The sequence below is a fragment of the Phycodurus eques genome, chromosome 7 (genome assembly GCF_024500275.1).
Source record: "Phycodurus eques isolate BA_2022a chromosome 7, UOR_Pequ_1.1, whole genome shotgun sequence".
In the NCBI taxonomy this organism is placed as follows: Eukaryota; Metazoa; Chordata; class Actinopteri; order Syngnathiformes; family Syngnathidae; genus Phycodurus; species Phycodurus eques.
In genome coordinates this window covers 952,099-978,135 of record NC_084531.1, presented here as the reverse complement: position 1 = coordinate 978,135, position 26,037 = coordinate 952,099, and the positions used below count along the sequence as shown (strand labels likewise).

General features: G+C 40.9%; 1 protein-coding gene across 3 annotated transcripts; it reads right to left on the bottom strand.

Annotated features, from left to right (window-relative positions):
• Positions 1 to 2,370: 2,370 nt before the first annotated feature.
• On the bottom strand, positions 2,371 to 25,087 carry cuedc1b (CUE domain containing 1b). Of its 3 annotated transcripts, none has more exons than XM_061681004.1 (11): positions 24,889 to 25,087; positions 22,722 to 23,254; positions 22,401 to 22,528; positions 19,596 to 19,722; positions 16,568 to 16,826; positions 7,172 to 7,237; positions 6,932 to 7,009; positions 6,764 to 6,857; positions 4,195 to 4,253; positions 3,412 to 3,481; positions 2,371 to 3,275 (listed from the first exon to the last, which is right to left on the bottom strand). In XM_061681004.1, coding segments are annotated over exons 2-11 (1,182 nt in total). In that variant the 5' UTR covers positions 23,022 to 23,254; positions 24,889 to 25,087; the 3' UTR covers positions 2,371 to 3,274. The 3 variants fall into 3 exon arrangements, with proteins under 3 accessions (XP_061536988.1, XP_061536987.1, XP_061536989.1); XM_061681003.1 differs by lacking the exon at positions 24,889 to 25,087 and adding an exon at positions 24,772 to 24,882; XM_061681005.1 differs by lacking the exon at positions 24,889 to 25,087 and adding an exon at positions 24,772 to 24,882 and having other exon boundaries at positions 16,568 to 16,823.
• Between the last annotated feature and the right edge of the window lie 950 nt (positions 25,088 to 26,037).

Sequence of the window (26,037 nt, the reverse complement as noted above, 5' to 3'; positions counted from 1 at the left end):
CACAATGACAAAGTGGCTGTTTTAAACAACTAAGATCCCAACACAATTCTGAAGCAAAATAATGCGTGGACCTCCGACATGACAGCCGCAGCTGGGTCCAGAGGTGTGGGATGTCACGCGAGAACTGTCCATATAGCCAGTTTAAATTTGAGTTTAGGGCCTTGTGAATATTGCGAGCTGAAATCAAGCCAGTTTGAAATCATACAGCTATAACAGGTTCAGCTCTTCGGAGAAGGCTGTCCACAAGGTTTAGGAGCGTGTTTAGAGGATATTCTTGACCATTGTTCCAGAAGCGCATTTGTGAGGTCACATACTGATGTTGGACGAGAAGGCCTGGCTCTCAGTCTGCATTCTAATTCATCCCAAATGTGTTCTATTGAGCTAAGGTCAGAAATCTGTGCAGGCCACTTAAGTTTATCCACTCCAAACTCTCTCATCCATGTCTTTATGGACCTTGCTGTGTGCACTGGTGCGTAGCCACAATAAGAAATGCAAAAACTGTTCTGGCTCATTAGTTCCAGTGAAAACTGAAGGATTCAGCATTCCAAGAGGTTTTGGACAATTCCTTGCTCCCAACTTTGTGGAAATAGTTTGGGGATGACTGTGCACCAATGCACAAAGCAAGGTCCATAAAGAGATGGATGAGAGTTTGGTGTGGATAAACCTAACTGGCTTGCACAGAGTCTTGACCTCAACCTGATAGAACACCTTTGGGATTAATTAAGAGTGCAGACTGAGAGCCTGGCCTTCTCGTCCAACATCACAGTAAGACCTCACAAATGCGCTTCTGGAAGAATGGTCAAAAATTCCCTACACACAATCCTGAACCTTGTGGAAAGTCTTTTCAGAAGAGTTAAAGCTGTTATAGCTGTAAAAGGTGGACTGATGTCATTAAACATCGGACCCTTGATTCACGAATGAAAGGCACGCTTTACTTTCATTGGAAAAGAGGACCTTGGGCCACTGGCCGACAGTCCAGTTCTCCTTGGCCCAGTTAAGACGCTTCCTACGTTGGCTCAGGCTCAGAAGTGGCTTGACCTGAGGAACCCGACAGTTGTAGCCCATCTCACGGCTGCGTCTGAATGTGGTGGGTTTTGAAGCTGTGACTCCCGCCTCATACCACTCCTTTCTGGATCTCTGCTAGATTCTTGAATCTTCTCTGTGTGATAATCCACTGAAGCCCACGGTCATCTCGTTTGTTGGTGCATCTTCTCCTGCCACATTTTGTCCTTCCACGAGACTTTCCATTGATATGCTTGGACACAGCACTCTGTGAACAGCCAGCCTCCTTAGCTCTGAACTTTTGTGGCTTACCCATCCTATGGAGGGTATCAATAATGTAAATTATGTATATAAAAAATAATAATAATAATAATAAAAAATGGATGGATAGATGTAAATACCATAAAATAAAAGCTGGAATTCTTTTGATCTGAAACCCAAATGTCTTCAGTATAAAACAAAAACAAATGGACCTTGCCGTTCCAATACGTTTGGAGAGGACATCAGGAACAGAAAATGAACAAACAAAATAATGTGATCATAATAAAATGCAATAGGGCTAACAACGACAGCAACTTAAAAGTTGACTATTTTTTTTTTTTTTTAAATGCTCCTGCTACCAGAGACACACACCTGTTCAAATGCCAGGTTATTTTTTTTTACACCAAAAAATTAGACCAAGATAAAATCATTTATAAACTTTTTCCACCATTAATGTGACATATACTCTTAACATTCCATCCATTCATTTCTTATACCGCTGAGCCTGTTCAGGGTTTAAAATCCGCCCCCACCCCCCAATTGAGTTTTACAGAATGGTGGAAAAGGTTTTGGGAAGATATACAATCGTCACAAACACCTGGTAGTTGAAAGGGTGTGTCTTGACTTTATATCCACTGTATGTCATTAATTATCTTCAGTTTGATAAACATTTCTCATTTCCGCTAACCAATACTTGGTCATTGTCAACATTTTAACTGTCCTGCCACCCCACGAATCCCATTCAATTTTGTTCATACATCAAACGTCAGTACTTAAACCCTTGCTTGGTTCACATTTACACACAAAAAGGAGCTTACAGGTTTTGTTTTCAAGAAACTTACATTCAAACAAACAAACGTTTTGTGTCATAATAATCCTGTCACCGTAAAGCTGCATCAGTGATTATTTTGCAGATGAATTATCCCGAGCTACATTCAAATCCCTTTCTCAACACGTTTATCCATCATCCTGTCATTTCAATGTCATTTTTTTATTTTGTCCTCCCACTTGAGAGGAAGGTAATGCGCATTTTGTTTGGAGCAATGAATTTAAGATGAATATTTTGCTTAATTCGGTAGGAAAAAAAAAACAACAACAAATGGTCGCTACTTGTTTATTTTTGTTCCCTTGTGCACGTCTCTGTGTTGTGCTCAGTAAACTGACTAAAAAGGGCAACCAGAACACATATGCAGCTCTCTATTAACTGAGATCACAATGTCATAGTCAAAACAGACTGTTGTCAGGAGTATGCAGGTGTAACCATGTCACAAGCTATACAAGTCAATATGGTGCACAGTCTGTCATTTTTTCATTATAAATTCAAATAACAGGGAAATCATAAGCACCATACTTATTCTTGGTCCTCTTGGTATACAGGTCTTAAAACACGCAAAAAGTGCTTGTTAAAGATCAACTGATGAATTTGTTGCCATATGACTTTTGAACAGTTTCAGCTTTAATGGACAATATTTGGATGCAGGAAAAATATTTTTCGGCAAACCCCCCCCCAGAGATGCTGAGAAAAAAAATAAAATAAATCAAAATATAGGAAAAGCATATGGTCTCGTGTATACAAGGGGCACTTTCCATATTCTGGATTTTAAATGCCCAACCCGAGGATGCTTAGTGACAAACATAGAATACTGTATATAAAGTAACAAAGGCAAGAATAGTTAGTCAACCCCAAAGGAGAGGTTTTGAGGATGGGGTTAAAAAAACAAGGGCAAAGACCAATAGAATTCCTTGTACAATTAAAATGGTATAGCAACTACTATTATAATACAGAAATAATGTATTTATTGACAGTCCGGCCAAATAGGTTTAAAGTCCAGGTCTTTCCCTTGGAAAGACACGGGGGACGGGGGTGTCCTCAAAAAACTGTTTTGCGTTTTGCATTGGCTGGTATCAGGGTGAGGCTGGGTGGAGTGGGAGAGGAAGGGCTTTCAAGGCCACGACCACTGGGGTCATGACATGTCACCCTGGTAACGATGATATGGTGGAGCAAGTGGGATCTGAAATACAACATTTCATTCGATCGCTGGATGTCTTGCTCCCAACACAAATACAAAATCAGAATCACGATAATGATAATATTGTGATTATGCGAGAATCAATATACTGGAAGAAAATTAGTGGGGAAGAGCTTACCATGAATCAGGTTCGCTGCGTTGCTCATTTTCTTCCTGAGTGACTGCTCTTCTTGATTGACTTACTTCCTCTATGCACAGATAAACGCATATCAGAATGTGCACCTCCCATAAATAAAATGTCATGAGCACTTAGTACAAATTTACAACTGCTGCTAATCATTTGAAGAAGAGAACTCCCCTTTTCATTGAGCAACTTCCCAACACACATGATGTTCACTGCAACCTTGTAGTACATGTGCGCGTTGGTATTTCCATTTTCTGTGCCAAAAGTTGCATGGTTTGACCATTATATGCTGCTCTGGGAAATGTTGAACAGTGTCTCAATTGCATAAGACAAGACCGAAGAAGATAAGACACATATAAGGCTCTTCCCCCCCCGCACCCCCACTCCCTAAGACACTCAATGATCTAGGCTCTCACAAATAACACGACACAGCCACTTTTGGCCTTCAGGTGCCTCCATGAATATTGTTAGAACTGAATGGAAACGATATTATACAAACGAGAGTGATTCCACCGATATAACTGTAATTGACTGGCTGAGGCCTCTATCCACTGTTCTAACAACTATCATTTTGCTTTCCAGAAGGGTGAAACCATTCTTTGTTGAGGTGTGGCTCTATGTGCTTGGTGTCCTAAGCAAGCCTTTGAGCATGAACAGCAAAAGGTAAAACATCATCTCATACAACCCCAACTGTCCAGTTGCAATCAATTCAATGCCCTGACAATACAATGACCTGGATAAAGAAGAAAATCCATAAGCATAACATCCGTTTCTCACCACAGGAGTTTCCTTCCACATCATCAAGGAGATTGGCTGTGGAATGAGCAGTACCCAATCTGGTAAGGGCCTTAATTAAGAAAACCATGCAGGATAAAGACTGTTTATACTTCAGCAGTAGTTTCTACAACGTACATGGCAATATGTGACGTACTGACCGACAGTGAATTACCATGGATGTCAAAGTCTCGAGATACCTAAACGCAAACATTTCCTTAACCATTCAGTGCGAGCCCTCCACATTAACATGGATATTTGAATTCAACGGCCGTCAATGGCAGTGAATGAGTGAGAGTGCTACCCACGTCTTTGAACCACGTTATTGGTTGGTTCAAAGACATACTCACAATCATCACTGAATCAACCTAAAACATAGCAATAAAACTAATGAAAATCAACAAATGACACCAGGAATTGCTTTTTTTTTTTTTTGTAAGAAAATGAATTATTTACAGGAGGAAAAAAAAATGAAACTGGCTTTGACAAATATTATGGAAATCATTAAAGATGAACCAAAGAGGCCTAAAAAATGTCTTGGAAATTTGAATTATATAGTATTGTTAACAAGCCGGAAAATGAATGAATCAATAAAAAAAACAAAACTATTTATTTATTTATTTATTTTTATCGACACTTCAAATGTATTTATTAAGAAACAAAACATGTAAATGACTTCGGTTCATCTTTAACATTTTGTTGCACAAACCTTTTGAGGTCATCCAACGTTATTTTTTTCAGGAGGCTTGTGAGCTATTTTTAGCTGTGTGTTTAGGGTCTTTATCCTGTTGGAGGCCACCTAACCTGCGCCAGTGACAAAGCGTTCTGACACCAGGGAGCACATTTTGCTGCAGAATGTCTTGATAGTCATTCCGGTTTCCTCCCACTTCCCCCCAAAAAAACATGCATTAATTGGAGACTCGAAATTGCCCGTAGGCATGACTGTTAGTGCGAATGGTGGTTTGTTTCTATGTGCGCTGCGATTGGCTGGCAACACGTTCAGGGGTGTACCCCGCCTCCTGCCCGATGACAGCTGGGACAGGCTCCAGCACGCCCGCGACCCTAGTGAGGAGAAGCGCCCCAGTGCGCCAGTGCGTGAAGTGAGTCTCCTCACTGTTTCATAGTCGTTTCAGCCCGGTATTTACAGTATTAGTCGTTTCCTTGTATGCTTCATTTTTTTTTTTTTTTTTTAGCTTTTTAACAAATTAAAGTCACAGTTTCAAGTTATTTCAGTGAAAATGTTTTTTTCTTTTTTAAAGGGGAGTTAAAACCCAACATTGCTAACAAGAATACATTTCAAAGTGCCAGCACTAGTCTAAACACGGTACTCTGATGAATACTGCAGTCGTGATTAAGAATTAAACAGAATCATTGATCAAGATAAGGGGTGCGTTACATTAGGCAAAATCATTATCAGCTGCAGACCTGAAGTGACCAGTAGACAGTCGCCTGATTCCACAGCACTCAATTGTGTCGGCAGCGAACGATTGATTTTGCAGGTGCTATACTATTGATCTGACCCCATGTCGGCTGTTATTTTTACGCCTTATTATCGAATTTAAAGTGTTGAAAATAGCCAGAGAACAAATCTAATAACGCTCTTGACTGTTCCACTGTCTTGGAAGTGGCGTAGACCCGTCTGAGCCGCGGGAATTACGTCGCCTCCCGATTGCCTTCGGGTTATCATCATTTTTATATACACACTCACGAGTTAAAGTTGGCTGATACATTTGAGTAAGCCTGTTTTGTTAAAAATGGATCGCGGTAATGCTTCGACAGGAACTGGAACGCTTACAGTACAAAGGTACTGTAAGCGTGTCCAGATTAATTTCCGCCTATTAAAGTGTGTTTTATTTATGGCATCAACCATGGCTCTATGACCTTTGAAAAGGAGTTCGAAGGTGGAAACTGGCAAAAAAAAATAGTATACCCTTATAATCAATAACGGCGTAATAATAGCAATTTTTTTGGGCATAGCAAACTGGCGATTGAGCATGACTTTAGGGTGGTGTCGTGTTGATGTTGGTGCGCAGCGGTATATGATAGCCTGGCAGCGACAAGATGTACCTTGTCGTTGCTGAATATTTACTAACTTTGTATGGTTTTCTTAGTAAACAAAGCTTCACAAAAAAGCCAGAACTGGCGAATACACAATACTTTCACGTGAATTCGCACTTGTGCGAGAGTGAAAAGACCTCAAAATGGCAGTCCCCATCAGCGAGGGGATGTTTTAAACTTCATTTTTATAAATATAAATAAATACTTTGTAAATTTAAGTCAACAGCAGCTGCTACAGGTGTACACAACCCCAATTCCAATGAAGTTGGGACGTTGTGACAAATAAAAACAGAATACAGAATCTTCCAACAGAACACAATGATTAGCAAATCATTGTGTTCTGTTTTTATTCATGTTTAACACAACGTCCCAACTTGATTGGAATTGGGGTTGTGCATTTAAAATAAGAAGTTTTGACATCTTGGGTTTAGTTCTTCTTTGATGGAATCACACCAACAATTTTGTCCCTGTGTGTATATAAGCATATTTGCATAAATGATCAAACTCAGGATACAAATGATGGTTTAGAAGTGTTCTCCTTTTTGACTTTCTCCTCTTCGTCTTTTCGGAGAACGTTTTGGCAATTTCAAACAGCTTCTTCCTTGTGGCTGTGAAGAGATGATAATCACTTGGTCGAAATGTTGAATCGATAAGGAAAACGTATTTAAAGTCGGAGACTTACATTTGCCCATATGTTTGAGTTTGTCTCTGAACAGCGCATCTTCTGACACAGCCTCCGATGAAGGCGCAGAAAATGATTCTAAGGCACAAGAACAACAGTAACACTGACTTACTGTATTCACACCATATGTACTGTAGATCGATAGAATAATGTGAGGGCAATTAACAAAATCAATCAACAAATCACAGTCAACACATTACACTCGCATTCTAGTAACTCCACAGTATGAGTGATAGCTACCTGTGCAATTCTCCGAGCTCGATGAATGACTGCACTTGGATTTCTTTGATTCATACTTCAAGCGATCTAAAAACAAGGAGCAGATGTTCGGATCATTGATCTTATTAACTAAACAAGTTTCGGCACAAAAATATCAAATTGGAATATTCTGGGGAGAGTAGGGTTCAATCCTGAGTGACCGTGCCGAAGAGTCCTAGATACAGAACACCCAGTTGCTCCTGATGCTGCGTCATCAGTCGGTGAATGAGGAGACAGTGATAAACCGTTTTGAGTACCCTGAAGGTAGAAAATCCCGTTACAACTGAAAACCCTTTTATGACAGCATTACAATTGTACATGCTCTAATTACACCAGTGTAAACAAAGGAAACATTATGAAGATTTACATGTTAATATTGAGAAAATTGTTCAAAAATAGAGAATTTTGTTATAAAAAGACTACCAAATGTTAATATGTTCACAACTATCATTGGTTATTGACAGTTATGTATCTTCAAGGTGGCATGCAGCTCTGAAAGTCAAAAGACTTCCTTGAAATCCACGTCGTGTGAAGCTGTCGTGTTTTGTTAATACTTTAATAATACTTTTGGTTACTTATACTTACCTTGGAAGTTAATGACATTTAAACTCAATGCAAGGTTACATTTTTGCTCATTTATTCATTGAATATACAAGTTCAAGTTACTTATTGAGTTTCTACTATTGCTTTGTGATAAACAAATTCAAGAAAATAAAACACTTTTGCAAACACTATAATGTATGTAAAATTCAAAGCAGTATTACAGACAGCTTTCGACAATCATTTTCAGGTTTGGATTAAAGTCAGTTGTGGCACCTTAAAGTAACTCTTTCACATCTTTGACGAAAGAGATACATTTTGATTTGCTTGACTGATTGCTTTTTAACATAAACACACAACAGTCATCCGTAATAAAGTACACTGAAAACAAAGTCAATAAATATCTTTACTCTGCAGTTTATAGGTTCAAAGGGAATAGGAAGAAGTACAAAATGTTATCTGGTCCTACCCCTTGTCTACAACTCTTGACTCCTTATGTTGATACTCAATATTATTAATAAACTTTCCAAAAAATTCAAATATCATGGAAATGTTATTTATTTCCATAATTCCATTCAAAACATTTTAATTTCATAAATTATAGATTCAGGGCCCACAATTTAAACAATTTCAAATATTTGTTAATTTTTTACATAATTTGGGCTTCAATCTCATATAACCCACAAAACCAGGAATTAAAAAAAAAAAAACTAGAATACTGTGAAGAAATCAGCCCAAATTTTGCAGGCCATAAATGTTTTAAAGTGAGTGTCACACGAATCAGCTATTAAACTCAAAGCACCTGCACCGGTTTCCTCAGGTGTCATTTAATTTCTTCGGTTTGGTTCAATTGTCCGAGTTGGGTTCAATATGGGGAAGACTGCAGACTTGACAACTGTCCAGAAGACCATCATTGATACCCTCCATAGGATGGGGAAGCCACACAAGTTCAGAGCTAAGGAGGCTGGCTGCTCAGAGTGCTGTGTCCAAGCATATCAATGGAAAGTCTCGTGGAAGGACAAAATGTGGCAGGAGAAGATGCGCCGGCAAAAGTGATGGCCGTGGGCTTCAGTGGATTATCAGTCAGAGAAGATTCAGGAATCTAGCAGAGATCCAGAAAGAAGTGGTATGAGGCGGGAGTCACAGCTTCAAAAACCACCACATTCAGACGCAGCCGTGAGATGGGCTACAACTGTCGGGTACTTCAGGTCAAGCCACTTCTGAGCCTGAGCCAACGTAGGAAGCGTCTTAACTGGGCCAAGGAGAACTGGACTGTTGGCCAGTGGCCCAAGGTCCTCTTTTCCAGTGAAAGTAAAGTGTGCCTTTCATTCGGGAATCAGTTTTGGCAGGGCACGTGGGGCGGTGGCATTGGGTCCCTGCGCCGGTTGTCGTGGCAACTCGGTGGGGACCGCCCCGTGTCCTGTCCGCTGGCCTGCTCTCGGTGGACTCCTGGGCCCGATCCCGCCTCTCGATTGAGTGAGTGGGGTTCTCAGCCACCGCGGTGCAGGCACACCAATTACAGGACACGTCTGTCAGTCATTGTGCATGCGTAACGGTGTCAATTCACTTACATGTGTCTGCAGGCACACAACCGTGGCACTTTTTCGCGGGGTGTCGGGCCACTCAATTATTGCGACAAATAACTCATGAATATGCCAATTGCTTGGGTATCCCCTCTCTCACACTCCCGTCCTATAGACTTTTATAATTTACATAAGACACTCCCATCGCACTTCAGTTGTACAGCCGGGTTCACGACCCTTGTCCTGCATGCTTCTTCTCCTGTCCTTCCCTCACAGGGTGTATGTAGCACTACTGCCCCATACAACACTCATATCTAATGTTTCATTGTTCGAGACAATGATTTACTTTTCTTATCTTGTTTACAATTAGTGCTTTGTCTTTTATCATCTTCTTTTCTCACTCCCCTCTAAAAACTTTGTTCTCTTCGACTGATTGACTGATTCTCAATAAATAACCATTATAACGCTAAGAAACCACAGCGGCAGCTTAAAAACTCAACTGTGACCCAGTAAAACTGTTCCGGCAAAAAAGGATACAGATCCTCCATTCTGCTTGACCTAACAGCCGAACAGGACAAACAAAAAAAAAAGACAAAACCTCCCAATGATAACATTTTCTCTGAAATAAAAGATTGCAGTGGTCTACAATATAATGCAAAAAGGGGTTTCAAAACATTTTACAGGTTGTAAAAAACTGAAAATAGTAATTTGTTGACAGCATTATGCGGTCTTGTCAACTGAAGCTTATTTCAATCAAACCCATCTAACAGGCAAAGTTACATTATACCCTGAACCCCCTTTGATAGCAACTTCACAATTATTGCATCTACTGAACTTGTGAGATTTTGCAAAGTTTCCTCAAATTTCTTAGCAGGATGTCAAGAGGAGCCTGCTTGTCACTTGAGGATGCACCAAAAGTTCTCAATAGGGTTTAGGTCAGGGTAGGATTGTGGCCATACCATGGGGTTCTCTTCTTTAATGCCCATAGTAGCTAATAATGAAGAGGTATTCCTTGCAGCATGTATTGTCATGCATAAAGATGTTTTTTTTTGTTTCGGAAAGCAGTTCTTCTTGTACCATGGAAGAATGTGGTCAGTCAGAAATTCCACATTCAGTATTTTTCAGGTCATCTTCACATCCTCAAGCACCCTTGAGAGTAGTGATTCCCAACCGGTATGCCGTTGCACAGTGTGTCGTGAGCGTTTTTCAAGTGTGCTGTGGGAAATTATAAAATTTTACTTATTTGCTCCAAAAAAGGAGTTTGCATGTTCTCCCCGTGCCTGGGTGGGTTTTCTCCGGGCACTCCAGTTTCCTCCCGCATTCCAAAAACATGCGTGGTAGGTTGATTGAAGACTCTAAATTGCCCGTAGGTGTGAACATGAGTGCAAATGGTTGTTTGCTTATATATGCCCTGTGATTGGCTGGCGACCGGTTCAGGGTGTAGCTTGCCTCTCGCCCGAAGACCGCTGCGATAGTCTCCGGCAGCCCGTGACCCTACTGAGGATAAGTGGCAAAGAAAATGGATGCTCAAAAAAATGTTTTATTTACAATTAATAAGGCATCTTTGTTCATCTATTTATGCCAGTGAGGCATAGTGACAGACAAAAAAATCAGTGCTCTTCTTTGAGATGGCAGGAAGTACATACAGTAATTAATGTATCCACCTTTTGTGAATTTTTTTTTTGTTGGAGTGCCTTAAGATTTTTCAATTGTAAAATATGTGCCTTGGCTCCATAAAGGTTGGGAATCACTGCTTTAGAGACTGAACAGCTCTCCCCCAGTGATTCCTGCCCAAAACATGACTCCGCCACTTCCTTACTTACATCACAGCTTTGTTGGGACATGGTTGCCATCCACCAACTATCCAGTACTCCGTTCATCTGGACCATCAAAGGGTTTCATGGCACACATCAGTTGGGCTGCAACTAACCATTTGCTAAAATCATTTAAGTTCATTTTTTCCTCGATGTCCACACAGCACCCCATATTGGCAGAAGAAAAGAAAAAAACAGAAGTTGAAATTTCTGCATATTTATTTTAAAAAAATATATATATATATCACAGAAGTATTCCGACGAATGAATGCGGCCAAGTACAGGGATTTCCTGGCAGACTTCGATGGTTTGGACACGTCCAGAGGAGAAATAGTGAGTATATTGGTAGAAGGATGAGGATGGAGCTGCCAGGCAAGAGAGCGAGAGGAAGACCAAAGAGAAGGTTGATGGATGTCGTGAGGGAAGACATGATGGCACTTGGTGTTAGAGAGGAGAATGCAGGATATAGGGCTTACATGGAAATGGATGACACGCTGTGGCGATCCCTAAAGGGACACGCCGAAAGGAAAAGAAGATGATTCCCAAAAAGACTCATGGCTGAATTAGCTCAAAAGGGTGCTTCTACAATCCCAATTCCAATGAAGTTGGGACGTTGTGTTAAACAAATAAAAACAGAATACAATGATTTGCAAATCATGTTCAACCTATAGTTAATTGAATACACTACAAAGACAAGATATTTAATGTTCAAACTGATAAACTTTGTTTTTAGCAAATAATCATTAACTTAGAATTTTATGGCTGCAACATGTTCCAAAAAAGCTGGGACGGGTGGCAAAAAAGACTGAGAAAGTTGAGGAATGCTCATTAAACACCTGTTTGGAACATCCCACAGGTGAACAGACCCATTGGGAACAGGTGGGTGCCATGATTGGGTATAAAAGAAGCTTCCCTGAACTGCTCAGTCTTTCACAAGCAAAGATGAGGCGAGGCTTACCTCTTTCTGAACAAGTGCGTGAGAAAATAGTCGAACAGTTTAAGGACAATGTTCCTCAACGTAGAATTGCAGGAATTTCATCTTCTACGGTACATATCATCGAAAGGTTCAGTGAATCTGGAGAAATCATTGCATGTAAGCAGCAAGACCGAAAACCAACATTGCATGCCCGTGACCTTCGATCCCTCAGGCGGGACTGCATCAAAAACCGACATCAATGTGTAAACGATATCACCACATGGGCTCAGGAACACTTCAGAAAACCAATGTCAGGAAATACAGTTCGGCACTACATCCGTGAGTGCAACTTGAAACTCTACTATGCAAAGCAAAAGCCATTTATGAGCAACACCCAGAAATGCCGCCGGCTTCTCTGGGCCCGTGCTCATCTAAGATGGACTGACGCAAAGTGGAAAAGTGTTCTGTGGTCCGACGAGTCCACATTTTAAAAATGTTTTTGGGAAATTTTGGACGTCGTGTTCTCCGGGCCAAAGAGGAAAAAAAACATCCAGACTGTTATGGACGCAAAGTTCAAAAGCCAGCATTTGTGATGGTATGGGACTGTGTTAGTGCCAATGGCATGGGTAAGTTACACACCTGTGAAGGCACCATTAATGCTGAAAGGTACATACAGGTTTTGGAGAAACATATGCTGCCATCCAAGCAACGTCTTTTTCATGGAGCGCCCCTGCTTATTTCAGCAAGACAATGCCAAAGCACATTCTGCACGTTACAACAGCGTGGCTTCGTAGTAAGAGTGCGGGCACGAGACTGGCCTGCCTGCAGTCCAGACCTGTCTCCCATTGAAAATGTGTGGCGCATTACGAAGCGTAAAATACGACAATGGAGACCCCGGATTGTTGAACAGCTGAAGCTGTAAATCAAGCAAGAATGGAAAATAATTCCACCTACAAAGCTTCAACAATTAGTGTCCTCAGTTCCCAAACGTTTATTGAATGTTGTTAAAAGAAAAGGTGATGTAACACCATGGTAAACATGACCCTGTCCCAGCTTTTTTGGAAATAGTTGCAGCCGTAAAACGTTAATGATTATTTGCTAAAAACATAGTTTATCAGTTTGAACATGAAATATCTTGTCTTAGTAGTGTATTCAAATAAATATAGGTTGAACGTGATTTGCAAATCATTGTATCCTGTTTTTATTCATGTTGAACACAACGTCCCAACTTGGGGAAATTGGGGTTGTACTAAATATTGAGCAAAGGGTCTGAATACTCACGGCTGTGTGACATTTCAGTTTCTTAGTAAATCTGCAAAAATTTCAATAATTATTTTTTTTTTCTGTCAAGATGGGATGCTATGTGTTCATTGAGTAAAAAAAATAACTTGAATGATTTTAGCAAATGGCTGCAATATAACAAAGAGTGAAAAATTTAAGGGGGTCTGAATACTTTCCGTACCCACTATAAATAGTGCAGAGTGGTGAGACTACTATAGTGAGTGCACAAATGTACAACTGGCCTGACAGAGATGTGACAGCAATCTCAAGACAAAAGTGGCAGGATGTTTCAAAGTTTAAATTTACCGTTTAAAAAGTTACTGGCAAGAGGGAAGAAGCTGTTGGAATGTCTGCTAGTTTTAGTTTGCATTGTTTGATAGCACCTACCTGAGGGAATGAGCTGGAAGAGGTAGTGAACAGGATGTGGATGTTCCAAGAGAATTTTTCATGCTCGTCTTAGTTCTGGCAACATGCAAATCCTCAAGGGTAGGTAGAAGCGTACCAACAATTATTTCAGCAGTCCTGATTGTTCGTTGTAGTTTGTCCTTTTTTGTGGCAGCACCAAACCAGACTGTGATGGATGAACACAGTACTGATTTGATGACTGCTGTATAGAACTGCCTCAACAGCTCCTGTGGCAGGCCGTGCTTCCTCAGACACCGTAGAGAGTATATCCTTTGCTGGGACTTTTTGAGAATGGAGTTGATGTTGGTCTCCCACTTCAGGTCCTGAGAGACTAATTCCCAGGAACTTTTAAGTCTTGACGGTTGCCAGAATGAGGGGCAGCTGTGGCAAAGGATGCTTCCTTAAGTCCACGATCATCTCTACAGTCTTGAGCGTGTTCAGCTCCAGGTTGTGTCAGCCGCAGCACAGTTTCAGCCGCTCCACTTCCTGCCGATACGCAGACTCGTCACAGTCTTTGATGAGGCCGATTACTGTGGTGTTGTCTGCATACTACAGGAGTTTGACAGTTGATGTGTAGTCAGAGAGGAACAGCGGAGAGTTGGTTAGCGATTGTAATCTACGCCAGACTGATTTAGAGTCGTTAGTCAACTTTTTCTAGCTTTACTGCACAATTTCTCTTTTCAATGTTAATTCAATGTTAATTTCTTCAGTCAGCTGGTTCCTAGCGCAATTATACAGGGCTCTATCCCCACTTCGATAAGGTGTCCTCTTTAGCCTAGCAAAATTGCTTAAGTTTAGCAGTGAACCACGGCTTGTTATTGAACATGCGAAATGACTTTGTTGGTACACAAACCTCTTCACAGAAACTGATATAGGATGTGACAGTGTCCGTATATTCATTCAGGCTGCCAGTTGAAGTTTTAAAGACACTCCTGTCTGTGCAGTCTAAACAGATTTGAAGTTCCAGCTTTGCTTCATTGGTCCACTTCTTCACTGTTTTCACTAGAGGCTTCGCACATTTAAGTTTTTGCCTGTATATTGGTATTAAGTGAATTAAGCAGTGGTCAGACGAGCCCAGAGCTGCGCGAGGGATAGCACGGTATGCTTCATTTCGCGTGGTATAGCAGTGGTCTCGAATGTTGTTTTCCCTGGTAGGACAGTCGATGTGCTGCTTGTATTTAGGGAGCTCGTGGTTGAGTTTAGCTTTGTTAAAAGTCCCCAAGAATAATGAGGAGTGAATCTGGGTACTTTTTTTCCAAGTTCCGTTTACTTGTTCAGCAAGCGATAGCAGTGCGGCATTCCTGTTGCTTGCGGAGGAACGTAGACACCCGCGAGTATGAAAGAGGTGAACACGTGTGGCGAGTAGAATGACTTGAAGTTCAAAAACAGCGACTCCAAGTCCAGGCTGCAATGTGTGCGGAGCTCTGTGACGTCGGCACACCAGTTTTCGTTGATATAGAAGCATAACTCAGTGACGCAGTCTGCCCAGTATAGTTGGAAGCCCGGAAGCATTAAGGCGTTCACAAAACCATGTCTCTGTGAAGCACAGGGCAGCGGAAAGTCCTTAGTAGTCTTTGTGAGAAGATGAAGCTCGTCCATTTTGTTGAGGAGGGAGCGTAGATTTGCGAGGTGAGTCGACGGGAGCGGCATTCGGAAAACTCTCTTACGGCGCTTGACCCGGACTCTGGCTCGTTTCCCTCGATGGCGTCGCCTTCGCCTTCATGCGCCGTACACTGCGGCCGTCGTTCCGGTAAGTACCTCAGAGGAAAAAACTGAGCGGATTTGTGAAAGTTGGTGAAAACGTCCGCGATAGAGTCCCTCATGTTTAGAAAATCTTCCATCGTATAGATGAGTCGTGTATCCAAAGACGAACGAAAAACACAAAAACATTGATAGTACTCGAGAGCACGTAACCGAGGCGACACACAGTTCGGCCACATCTTCTCTCAGTCTGCCGTCAAGGAGGACTACAAAAGTCTGAGAATATTACTGAAATTCTGAGGATTTGGACAATTTGAATAATCTAAATAGTTTTTGATTATTTTTATACTTAATTAGTTGTCGATTCATTGTTGCACCTCTACTCATCAGTGAATAATCTCATGGTCCAAGGAATACCTTTGCATCATTGGCTGCTAACTGAATAGGCATAAAAAGGAGAGAAACTCATGGTGTGGCCGCCATTCTCATCTGACCACAACCCTGTTAAGAACCTTTGGAGCATCCGCAAGCAAAAGATCTACAGTATGATGGTGAAAGGCAGTTCAAATCCAAACACAAGCTCAGGGACAATATTCTGGCATCCTGCAAAAGACATTCTAACCACAAACTCTCGATAAGTTCAATGGATGCCAGAATTGTGAAACTGCAATTAAATAAAGAGTCCAATGTTATAATGTACCTTGATCTGTTAAGATATTTTTGATTGAAACAGCTTTTGACTTAAGTAAATATGACCTCCTAATGCTGCAGATTCAACAAATTACTATTTTCAGTTCTTTACAACCTATAAAATGTTTTGAAACTGTGCATAACATTTTGGAACAGTACATTGCTTTTTTTATTCTGAAAAGAAATAATGAAACCCTCATTGAAAGGTTTGTTCAAAAAAATTCTAATTAAACTGAAAAGGAAGTTGACTTGAAATTCATGCTGACAGTCATTTGCATCTATTATTCAGAAACATTTTTAAAAATGTAATTTGCATAATCATTTGGAGCACAGTGTATGGATGGCTGTCTCTCAAGATTTTTTTCAGATAACAATAAATATACTAAAATATACTGCCATACCAACTGTACACACACACCATTGTCCCTGAAGAAGAATACAATAAAATGGTTGCTGAAATGTGAGTGGTGTACTCACTTTTTTGAAATACTCAATCTAAAAAGCCTACCTCTCTCTAAGGCAACAAGAAACTCCCGATTTCGCTGGAGCTCTCTCATGAACTCCTCATTCTGTAGAAAAAGGGCAATGCGCTCATCTTCCAGATACTGCTTCAGTTTCTTGTCTTGCTCTGTAGCTCCTGCCATCAGATCTGGACCACCAGTTGTCCCGACAGCTCTCGACTGAGAACTTGACTGGGCTGTCCAGTGACTCAAGGAGACTGAAGATGAGGATGATCCAGGCTTGGAGAACTCGACCAGAGTACTCTGCTGGGGAAAAGACAGGACGTAGGTTATAAAGAAAGTTCAAATATTTCCATGAGAAATCATCTCATTGACTTACTTCCTTCGACTGGTTGGGGATGAAGAGCCAGATTTGTTTTTGTTGAGACACACAAAAGCAACACTTATTATTTATAGCACGTTACGACTGATACAGTAACTTTATTCTCAAACGTATGGGCTGAAATACTGTATGTGCCAGCAGGAACCGATTTTGAATTTTAATTTCTACACTTTATAAATGCATTAAAAACTGAATTTGAAAAACAATTTGAATTTGTATTGTTTGATTTGAAACACCATTTAAAAACGGAATCAGAGTCAGCACATACAAAAAACAGTTAATTCTGAACTACTGCCACACTGAATCAAATGGAACAGGATTACATTACATTGTAATTGAATCATTAAGTACAGTCTTTTTCAATTTCTTGTATTTAAGCAGTTTTAATGTTCAAAATGTGCATTATGTTACAGTGGCTTATATTACTGATAAACACTTAGGCCTATTATCTTACTATATTTTAATGTTGATCATTATTGTGATACTTTGAGAGCTACTGTAATTTTGTGTATAATGCACACTTCCCTCCCAAAATTATTCAATGGTCAATACAGCACATTATACAGAGGTATGGGGGGGGTTTACATTGTATAAATGTATACTGGTACCTAGGGGTTGTGAAAAATGTGTACTTTCATTCCAATATGATATTGACAGTAACTTCATGTGGGTACAGGCCCAAATCTCTGAGGTATACAGTATATATCTTCTATGTAAATTAGAATCAGAATAATCTTTATTTGCCAAGTATGTCAGAAACACAAGGAATTTGTCTCCGGTAGTTGGAGCCGGCCTAGTACGACAACAGACAGTCAATTGACAGAATACGTTTGAGACAAAGACATTTAAAAAATAAAACAAAACACAAAAAAACAGCTACTGAGCAACAAAAGGTTGCCAGTAATGGGGTAATGCCAGTGCAATTTGTATTTTATTTTTTTTGACAATGGTGCAAAAAGATCCAGAGTCCTCTAGCAATGAGAGCAGTTTGAAATGACTAATCCGGTGCAATGACCATTGTGCAAAGGGCGGCGAGACTTCAAGAAATGTATGCAGTTTAAAGTGACTCGTAGTGCGATAATCTGGGACAATGTCGATTGTGCAAATGTTGCAGAGGCTACTCAGGCACGAGTGGCCAGTACTGGTCAACAACAGATATGCAAATACTGCAGCGTGGCGAGACTACTACAGAAAGTGTCCTTTTCAAATCTGCAGTAGAAGGTGTTCAAGTCGTCGGCTAGTCTTTTATTGTTCTCAGCTTGGGGGGTTGGACACTTGTAATTGGTTAGCGATTGTAATGCATGCCAGACTGATTTAGAGTCGTTAGTGGTAAACTGTTTTTCTAACTTTACTGCATAGTTTCTCTTTGCGATATTAATTTCTTTAGTCAGCTGGTTTCTAGCGCGATTATACAGGGCCCTATACCCACTTTGACATGCATCCTATTTAACCTGGCGAAGTTGCTTAAGTTTGGCAGTGAACCACGGTTTGTTGCTCGTGGTTCCCAAACTTTTTATACCAAGTACCATCTTTAAAAAAAAAAAAAAAGTACCACCAAGTACCACCATGAAGATCAACATTAAAATGCAGTAACATAACAGGCCCAAGTGTTCATCAATATTATTATTATAAGAAACTACAACTTTACAGTTTCAACATTAACGCTGTGCTTAAATACAGGAAATTGAAAAAGACGACTTGAATAATGATTCAATCAAAATAGCACAAATTTAAATGTCAACTGAAATGTTTAAAAACAATTCGCAATATTCAGTGCAAATGTATTCTACTGTACTTGAAAGTTACATATAACTGAACTGTACTTAAAAATGTAATGAACTTGAAAAGTAAAAAAAAAACAAAAAAAAGTTTAAACAGGCTGTATGAATGGCAACAACCTTGTGTATATGTAAACTTGGATTTAATGTCATTTTTTGCAGTTGCATGTTCAATTTGTTTTTAATTCAGCGATTCTTACGGATACCACGAGAGAAAGCCCATGTAACACGTGTGGCACTTTTACCACAGTTCGAGAATCACTGCTCAACATTGTTTTACACTCCCTATGTTTACATGCATAAAAGAAAAACAAGCGTATAGTATTTAATCAATCAACCAGACTTTAAAAATGCATGGCAACACCTTAATCCGACTGTGTTCGACCTTTTGAAAGTAGGATTAACACACTTTTCTACTGGAAACAACATTTCGCTTGTATTCATACACTATGAATTAAACTCTAGAGCCCACTTCAGGGCACAAAGATGGCAAACACTAAGTTTGTAGCAAGCAACAAAAACAGCGGCTTGTTGCTACTTTCCACTCCTCATTTAACCTTTACCTTTAAACCAGCTGAAAAAAAAAAAGCATCACCACCACTTAGTAGCAGAGATAGACAGCTTGGACAAAGATTTAACAATGCTTGTACACTGGGACTGTAACCAAACTGTCAATAACTCCATTAATTTGTGCGCGTAAACGTAGTCACTGTCAAGAATTATTTTTTTAACAATATGTTTGCTACTGTGGGTGTAGTCTGCAAAGAGGGAGAGCCTGTTTTTGTGGTGCAGCGCTTAGTATTGGATCTCAAGAGATAAACTGTGCAAGTGGTCATAATGTCACAGTAAACTGAGAGACTGCACATGGTCTATAAGGAAATTTCTTTCAAATGTGCCAGTAGTTCTTTGACTTACCTTTATACTTTCTAATTGCTGAGGCAGGATCCTCAGGAAATCATCTGGGAGATTTCCAAGCAATGGGGGGTTCCAATTCCGGAAGTTTTTGACCTGCTTGTGACCTGAAGGGGGCTGGGTTTCAAATCTATAAAGGGAGAAGATGAAGTAGCAGGAAAAGAGATTCTATGAAGAATATTTGGCATATTGGGATAAAAAGCATGTGGTTTTCTATTATAGGTCATTTAAAAATACTGTGATAATTTGACTTACAAATTTAATGTGCTCCATGACCTCACACCTCAAATGAACTTTCCCAATTGAAATGAATGGAAATACCATTAATCTGTTCCAGTCCCTCCAAATGATTTGCAAAGAAAAATGGCACTGTTTACATACAGTTTGTTGCCACCCATTCAGTCCACACTAGTAGCCACCTGCAGCTTTCACCCTATAATCTAAAAAACATGAGGAAAAACGTGTTTCTTGAATGGTCTTTTTTTTAAATGAGGAATTAAAACAAAACCATGCAACAAAATGACAAGAACGATGGTGAAACATTTTGCGTTTATTGGTTTTGGATAAAATGGGAATTAATTTGGAAAAGAATACGCCGGAAAGCCAACGCCTGCTTTCATTTCCAGTTTAGCTCGACGTATGTTTAACGTTACAATCAAACTAAATTTGTCTTGTAGCGGGGCACCAAGTCTCCTTTTGTGTAAACTTTAGGAAAAGCGACGAAAACCCTCTATCAATCTCTGTTACTTAGAAGGCTGCTACATTTATGAGAGTCCTACTACTTCTACTTACAGCGGTTTTCCGGTTATACGCAAACGCAGGCAAAACACAACAGGAAGCGGAATTTTATACAAAATTTGATTAAATCTAAAACGGAAACAATACAGAGGGATTTTACCCCCAAAAAAGAAAATAATAATGCTAATAGAAAGAAAACTAGGCATACGTAAAAGAAAATAGGACATCGTGGGTGGCTGGACTTGAAATGAGCGTGAATAGATAACAGCGTGTTGAGCTCGTACAAAGTCGGAACTTGTGTGATGCTGGTATTTTACCCCAAAATTATTAGGCACTAATTTTGTACATCTCAGACAATGATTGTCATGCTCTACTCATGACCGTAGATCAGTTGGCCTTGATGATGGTCCGTCTCCGAGCATCTCAGGAGGGAAAAGACGCAGCTTCAGATGAGGAAAAAGGACGGGACAAAAAAAGAAAACAAAACGTGGAAAAGGGAAAGAAAATAAGTTGTTCTTCGCGCGTTCTGTGGGACAATGCGACCGTTTCCCTTCCTGCCGTTTTCATGGACCCACTGGTAAATCCGAGAGCTCACGCTTGGCTGGAAGCCTAACTTGTACTTTTATAGCAGCAGCTTCTCTGATTGCCCGGGAGTGAACAAGTAGAGGCCAGGAAGCAGAGTCGAAATCCCAAGTTTTGCATTGGCCCGCAATGCACGGTTCGAACAAAGGAAAGGGGGGTGGGGGGGTTGGCTGAAGCTGCCCCGTAGCAGAGGATGTTCGCCAGGAGGAACAGAGAGCCAAGAACGGAGAGAAAAAAGGTGGTGCCCAAGGGCTAAATAACCAGGGGGTGTGTCTAAGGGACAGGGAAAGTGGAGTAGACCACGCCCATCAACTTGAATTTAGTCTAAAGTTTGGCCCATAAAAGAAAGAAAAAAAAAAAAAAAGGTTTCAAAATCACAATCTAAAATACTCCCAACTTTGTACTTTTAACTCGTAGATCAAGAATATAGAATGATTTTCTAAACTTTCGTCTTGGCAAATCAAGTAATTGTTCAATACAACATCATTTCATACTGTTTGGCTTCAAATCATGAGGACAGTTCTCAAAGTCTCATATCCGAACCTGTAAACTGACATTAATGACACAGACATTTAATTGAAGACATTTTTTTGGCTCATCCAGGTATTTATCTGTTTTAGACAGTGACACAACACCATAACTGAACTGTAGTCATCTGGAGACACTGCTAGATATAACTGTGTCATCTGCATAGCTATGATAGTCAAAATTAAAGTTCTGAAGAATTTGACCCAAGGGTAGCATATACAGGCTGAACATGAGGGGCCCAAGAACTGACCCTTGAGGGACCCCATAGGTCAATGCCAGTCGATGAGATTGAACACTTCCAATGGTTATAAAATAACTCCTTTCCTCCAGGTAGGACCTGAACCATTTAATGACTGTTCCATTTCGTCCTACCCACGTTTCCAACCTGCTCAGCAGTATATTGTGATCTACCGTATCAAAAGCCCCACTGAGATCCAACAAGACCAGAATTAACACCTTTCCCAAGTCAGTATTCAATCTTATATCATATACCTTTGATAAGAGCAATTTTTTTTTTAACTGTGATGAGTTCAGAAACCTGATTGAAATTTGTCAAAATGTCCATTTAAGTTCAAGAAATTGCTGACTAACTTTCTCAACAATCTTTGCTATAAAAGGGAGGTTTGAGATGGGTCTTTTATTATTTTTTATTATTATTATTATTTAGCATTCAGATTTGAACCCGGGTCCTCAGAACTGTGAGGCAGATGTGCTACCCAGTTGCCCACCTAAACTTTGCATATTCCCATTTTTGTTTCTTTGACCTTCATGCTCTGACAGAAAAAAAATAAAAATAAAACCAGTGTTTGTGCTGTAATCATTGACCTGTGCATGTACAGAAATGCCAAGACTGCAGCAGAAGAATGCATACCCACTGAGACCAAGTGGCCAGTCACCAGATGAGGCTGCAAAAGTGTCAATGATGAATATCAACTTTTGAGCACAGAACTCCCGCCCTACCTTGGTGGGGGTGTTGGTGGGGCTTCTGGATATTTTCTGTCAAAGATGTGCATATCATACGTTGGTGGTGAGTAGATTGGTGGTGGTTCCTCATCTGAACTGTCTGGTTCAAGTGTCCTCTCCAGAATCTGTGTGTGTGTGTGTGTGTGTGATGGGGGGGTAAATACACATGACTATGACTTGAATGGTTGAATTCAAAGTAAAACTTTGCCTATTTAGTTTTCTACATCCAGTTGAGAATTATTTTTTTATGTCAATCCACCTCACAGGAATGATACAAGATTTGTAATGCATTGATGACCTTGGACACTTTCCACTCACCTCTGGTGGGATGCTGTCATCAGAGTCTGAGCTTTCATCTGAAGTATGTCCATCAATGCTCATCTGTAGAAGCTGGTCAATGGTGGCATCTACAGCTCCGTTATTGGAACGTAGCACACACTCAATTACCTCATAGTCCATTGTGGGGAACATGATCTTGAAGTCTTCCATTGCCTGATTGAACTCCAGGCGGCGGACCTGGCGGTTGGGTCTGCTGTTGTTGAGCTCGCTCTGTCCATCACTCCCACCGCTGCTTCTAGATCCTCCATTACTATTACTTCGCCGGAAAAGGCTGGTCATCCTCAAGTTCTCGCCAACCTACTGCGAGGATGACCCTTATGTGTGTGATCGTTCCGCTTTCCTCAGGTTCTCTCTTTTTTCATCAGTTTCTCAATCTATGATGAGCATAGTAATCCGTTCTGGGTCATTAGACATCCTCTAGTGCTTACAGTTGTATTCAGTTGCATTTGGCATGGCACACTGAATTATGGGATTCGAGGAGTACATGCACGGCTTGTTCTAGGTTTTAGGACCTATGATAAAAAAAGGACAGTATGTTAGCAAAAACTGGTGTGAGAAGTTCTAACATACTTTCATACGATCTGATGTTCTACATGGGCGACAAGGTGAAGTTGTGTTTAACACGACAGTCGAGAGCTCTCGGGTTTGAATCGTAGCTCAGGCCCCCAGCTTCCTGTCCGTAGGCGTGAACGGTTGTTGATCCGCATCCTGTTATTTCCTGGCAACCAGTCCAGGCTGTACCCCACCTCTTGCCCAACGTTAGCTGGGATAAGCTCCAATTCAACAACAACCGCAATGAGAACGAGCTCTGTCGAAAACGGACGGGCAAATATGCTCCGCTCTATTACAGGTACAGAAGTACACGTGATCAATGAGCGATCAACCATTTCCCCCCCAGAACCAGACTATTCTGCATTTGGCAATATTAGTGACCTTGTTAGTGTCATGGAGACATCAACTTCAACAACTCAAGCACATCAAACATGAGCAACCTGCTTTGTTAACAGTATATTTTGAATTAGTGACAGTAACATATTTGCCGTTCTGTGGGCATTAGTTGGTGTCGTCTGCTTGTGGCGACCCGAATAACTAACCCAACTAAATAATCAGCATCTGGTGTTGAGTTCCCCTATTTATATCCTTGGCGGGTGCGTCTGCTGAGCGAGTGGCGAATGACCGTTTTGCATAACAACCCGTTGTTTACCTAACCTCTTGGCAAACGGCTCTGAGGCCACTTAAACCTTGGCTGGAAGAAAGTCTTTGGGGGGGGGGGGGGAAGATGTCACGGTTGTAAATTCACAACAGGCGATGGTGCAAAACTACTATTTAGAGAGGGCCGGTATAATTTGACAATAGATGGCTTTCATGTCCAAAATTTTGACATTATCGTCCTCAAAAGAATGCAACTATTTTTTTTGGGGGGGGGGGGGGGGAGATGCAGATAAAGGGCTGCAGTCATGTGTTGTGTTGTCTCATGCCATAAGTTTGTGTAGGGGTTGCTCGGTCATCACACTCATGTTGTTTTATTGGGTTAGCTTTGTTGCCATACTAATGTAGCGCCTCAAAAAGTAACACGACGACAGTTGCCTCATGACTAATCGATTAACGCTCAAACCGTGACACGACTTGAGCGCACTGTTTAAGAAGTTAGCAAGGTCGAGTAAAGTGACTTCTGAAGACAAGGACGACAAACGCTCGTGTACACTGGGGACTGACACACAAACCCCACAACATAAGTCATATCAGGGCAAAACCGGGACTGTTCAAAAGGTTATTAAGTACTTTGTTAACCAAATCTGAGCCAATGTATCATTGTAAACGTCTCAAGCAACACCATAGCTACGCTCTCTCCCGTCATTTTCTCCGAGTAGCAACTCCCTGCTAACTGGCTAACGGTAACGGCTCCGATATTCTCAAAGCTGACCCCTCGCATATCGCTAGGAATGCCAGTCGTGTCGACGTCGAGGTTTTGAACTTCAAGCTCCAATAACATTCTCCGACGTTTCAAAGTCAAGCCGAGCTCGCTTACGCGTACACCTCCAGACAATTCCCGTCCGCCAGGCCTCGGCCACTCACTCCCCGCATCGCCCAGTTGAAATGTTCAAATACGTCTTCCAGGTTTGGACAAGCAGTCAAGGCTACTCACAAGTTGCTTGCGTCAAAAGAGAGTATCCGGTGTAGGGAAGGCGACGGTGCAGCGGCTCATTGTACTGGAATGGGAAACCGCTTTTCTGCCGTCCGCGCTTAGCATTGCGATGGCTTAGCTAGCAACCGGATGGGCCACTTTACCCGGGTGCACATAGCACAACGTGGGTTTTTGTAGCTACCTATACGTTTGAGCGCCTCATTTAGCGTTTTCTCAGCACACAAAATTGACTTTAGACTAAAGCAGTGGTTCTTGAATTAAAAAACAAACCAAAAAAACGTGGCTCTCTTACGATCACCAAAATGATCGACGTCGAAATAAAGTCCAAAACGAGGCAGTTTTATTGCTGCAAGGTATTTATTGCGAGCCACAGTAACTATATGCAGTTTGAGCATTAACACTGCACTTAAAAGAAAACTGATTGAATTAAATGCACTGCACACAAATGTAAAATAAACTGTTACACCCCCCCCCCCCCCCCAACACATACACAATGTTTTAAAACAGGTCTGAAGGATGAAATGCAACTTAAAAGTTAACTACAACTCAACTGTATTGCAATGCACTGTACTGTATTTGAAAAAAAAAAAAAAAAAAGTTGAAGCCACTAACATGTACAGTTGGAACATTTAATGTGATGATTCTTTTGCATACCACTGGCGGCACTCGTACCACAGTTTGACTACCACTTGACTAAAGAGCACGCTTGAGGAAAAGGATCATGTGACTGATTGCTAGATTAGGAAGACAAATGTTATTAACCAAAACATTTGAAAACTCGCGAGGTTACTTGGAATTAGTAAACAGGAGTACCAGCATTTTATCTGGAACACAAACTCGTGCGTTCTTTTATTCCAAACTAAGACATCCCTTAAGTGTTGCAAAACGTATCCGCACGTACAACCCCAATTCCAATGAAATTGGGACGTTGTGTTACACATAAATAAAAACAGAATACAACGATTTGTAGACGTCGTGTCCTCTGGGCCAAAGAGGTTGTTATGTTGGAGAAACTTATGCTGCCATCCAAGCAATGTCTTTTTCATGGACACCACTTCTTATTTCAGCAAGACAACGCCAAAGCACATTCTGCACGTGTTACAACAGCGTGGCTTTGTCGTAAAAGAGCGCGGGTACGAGACTGGCCTG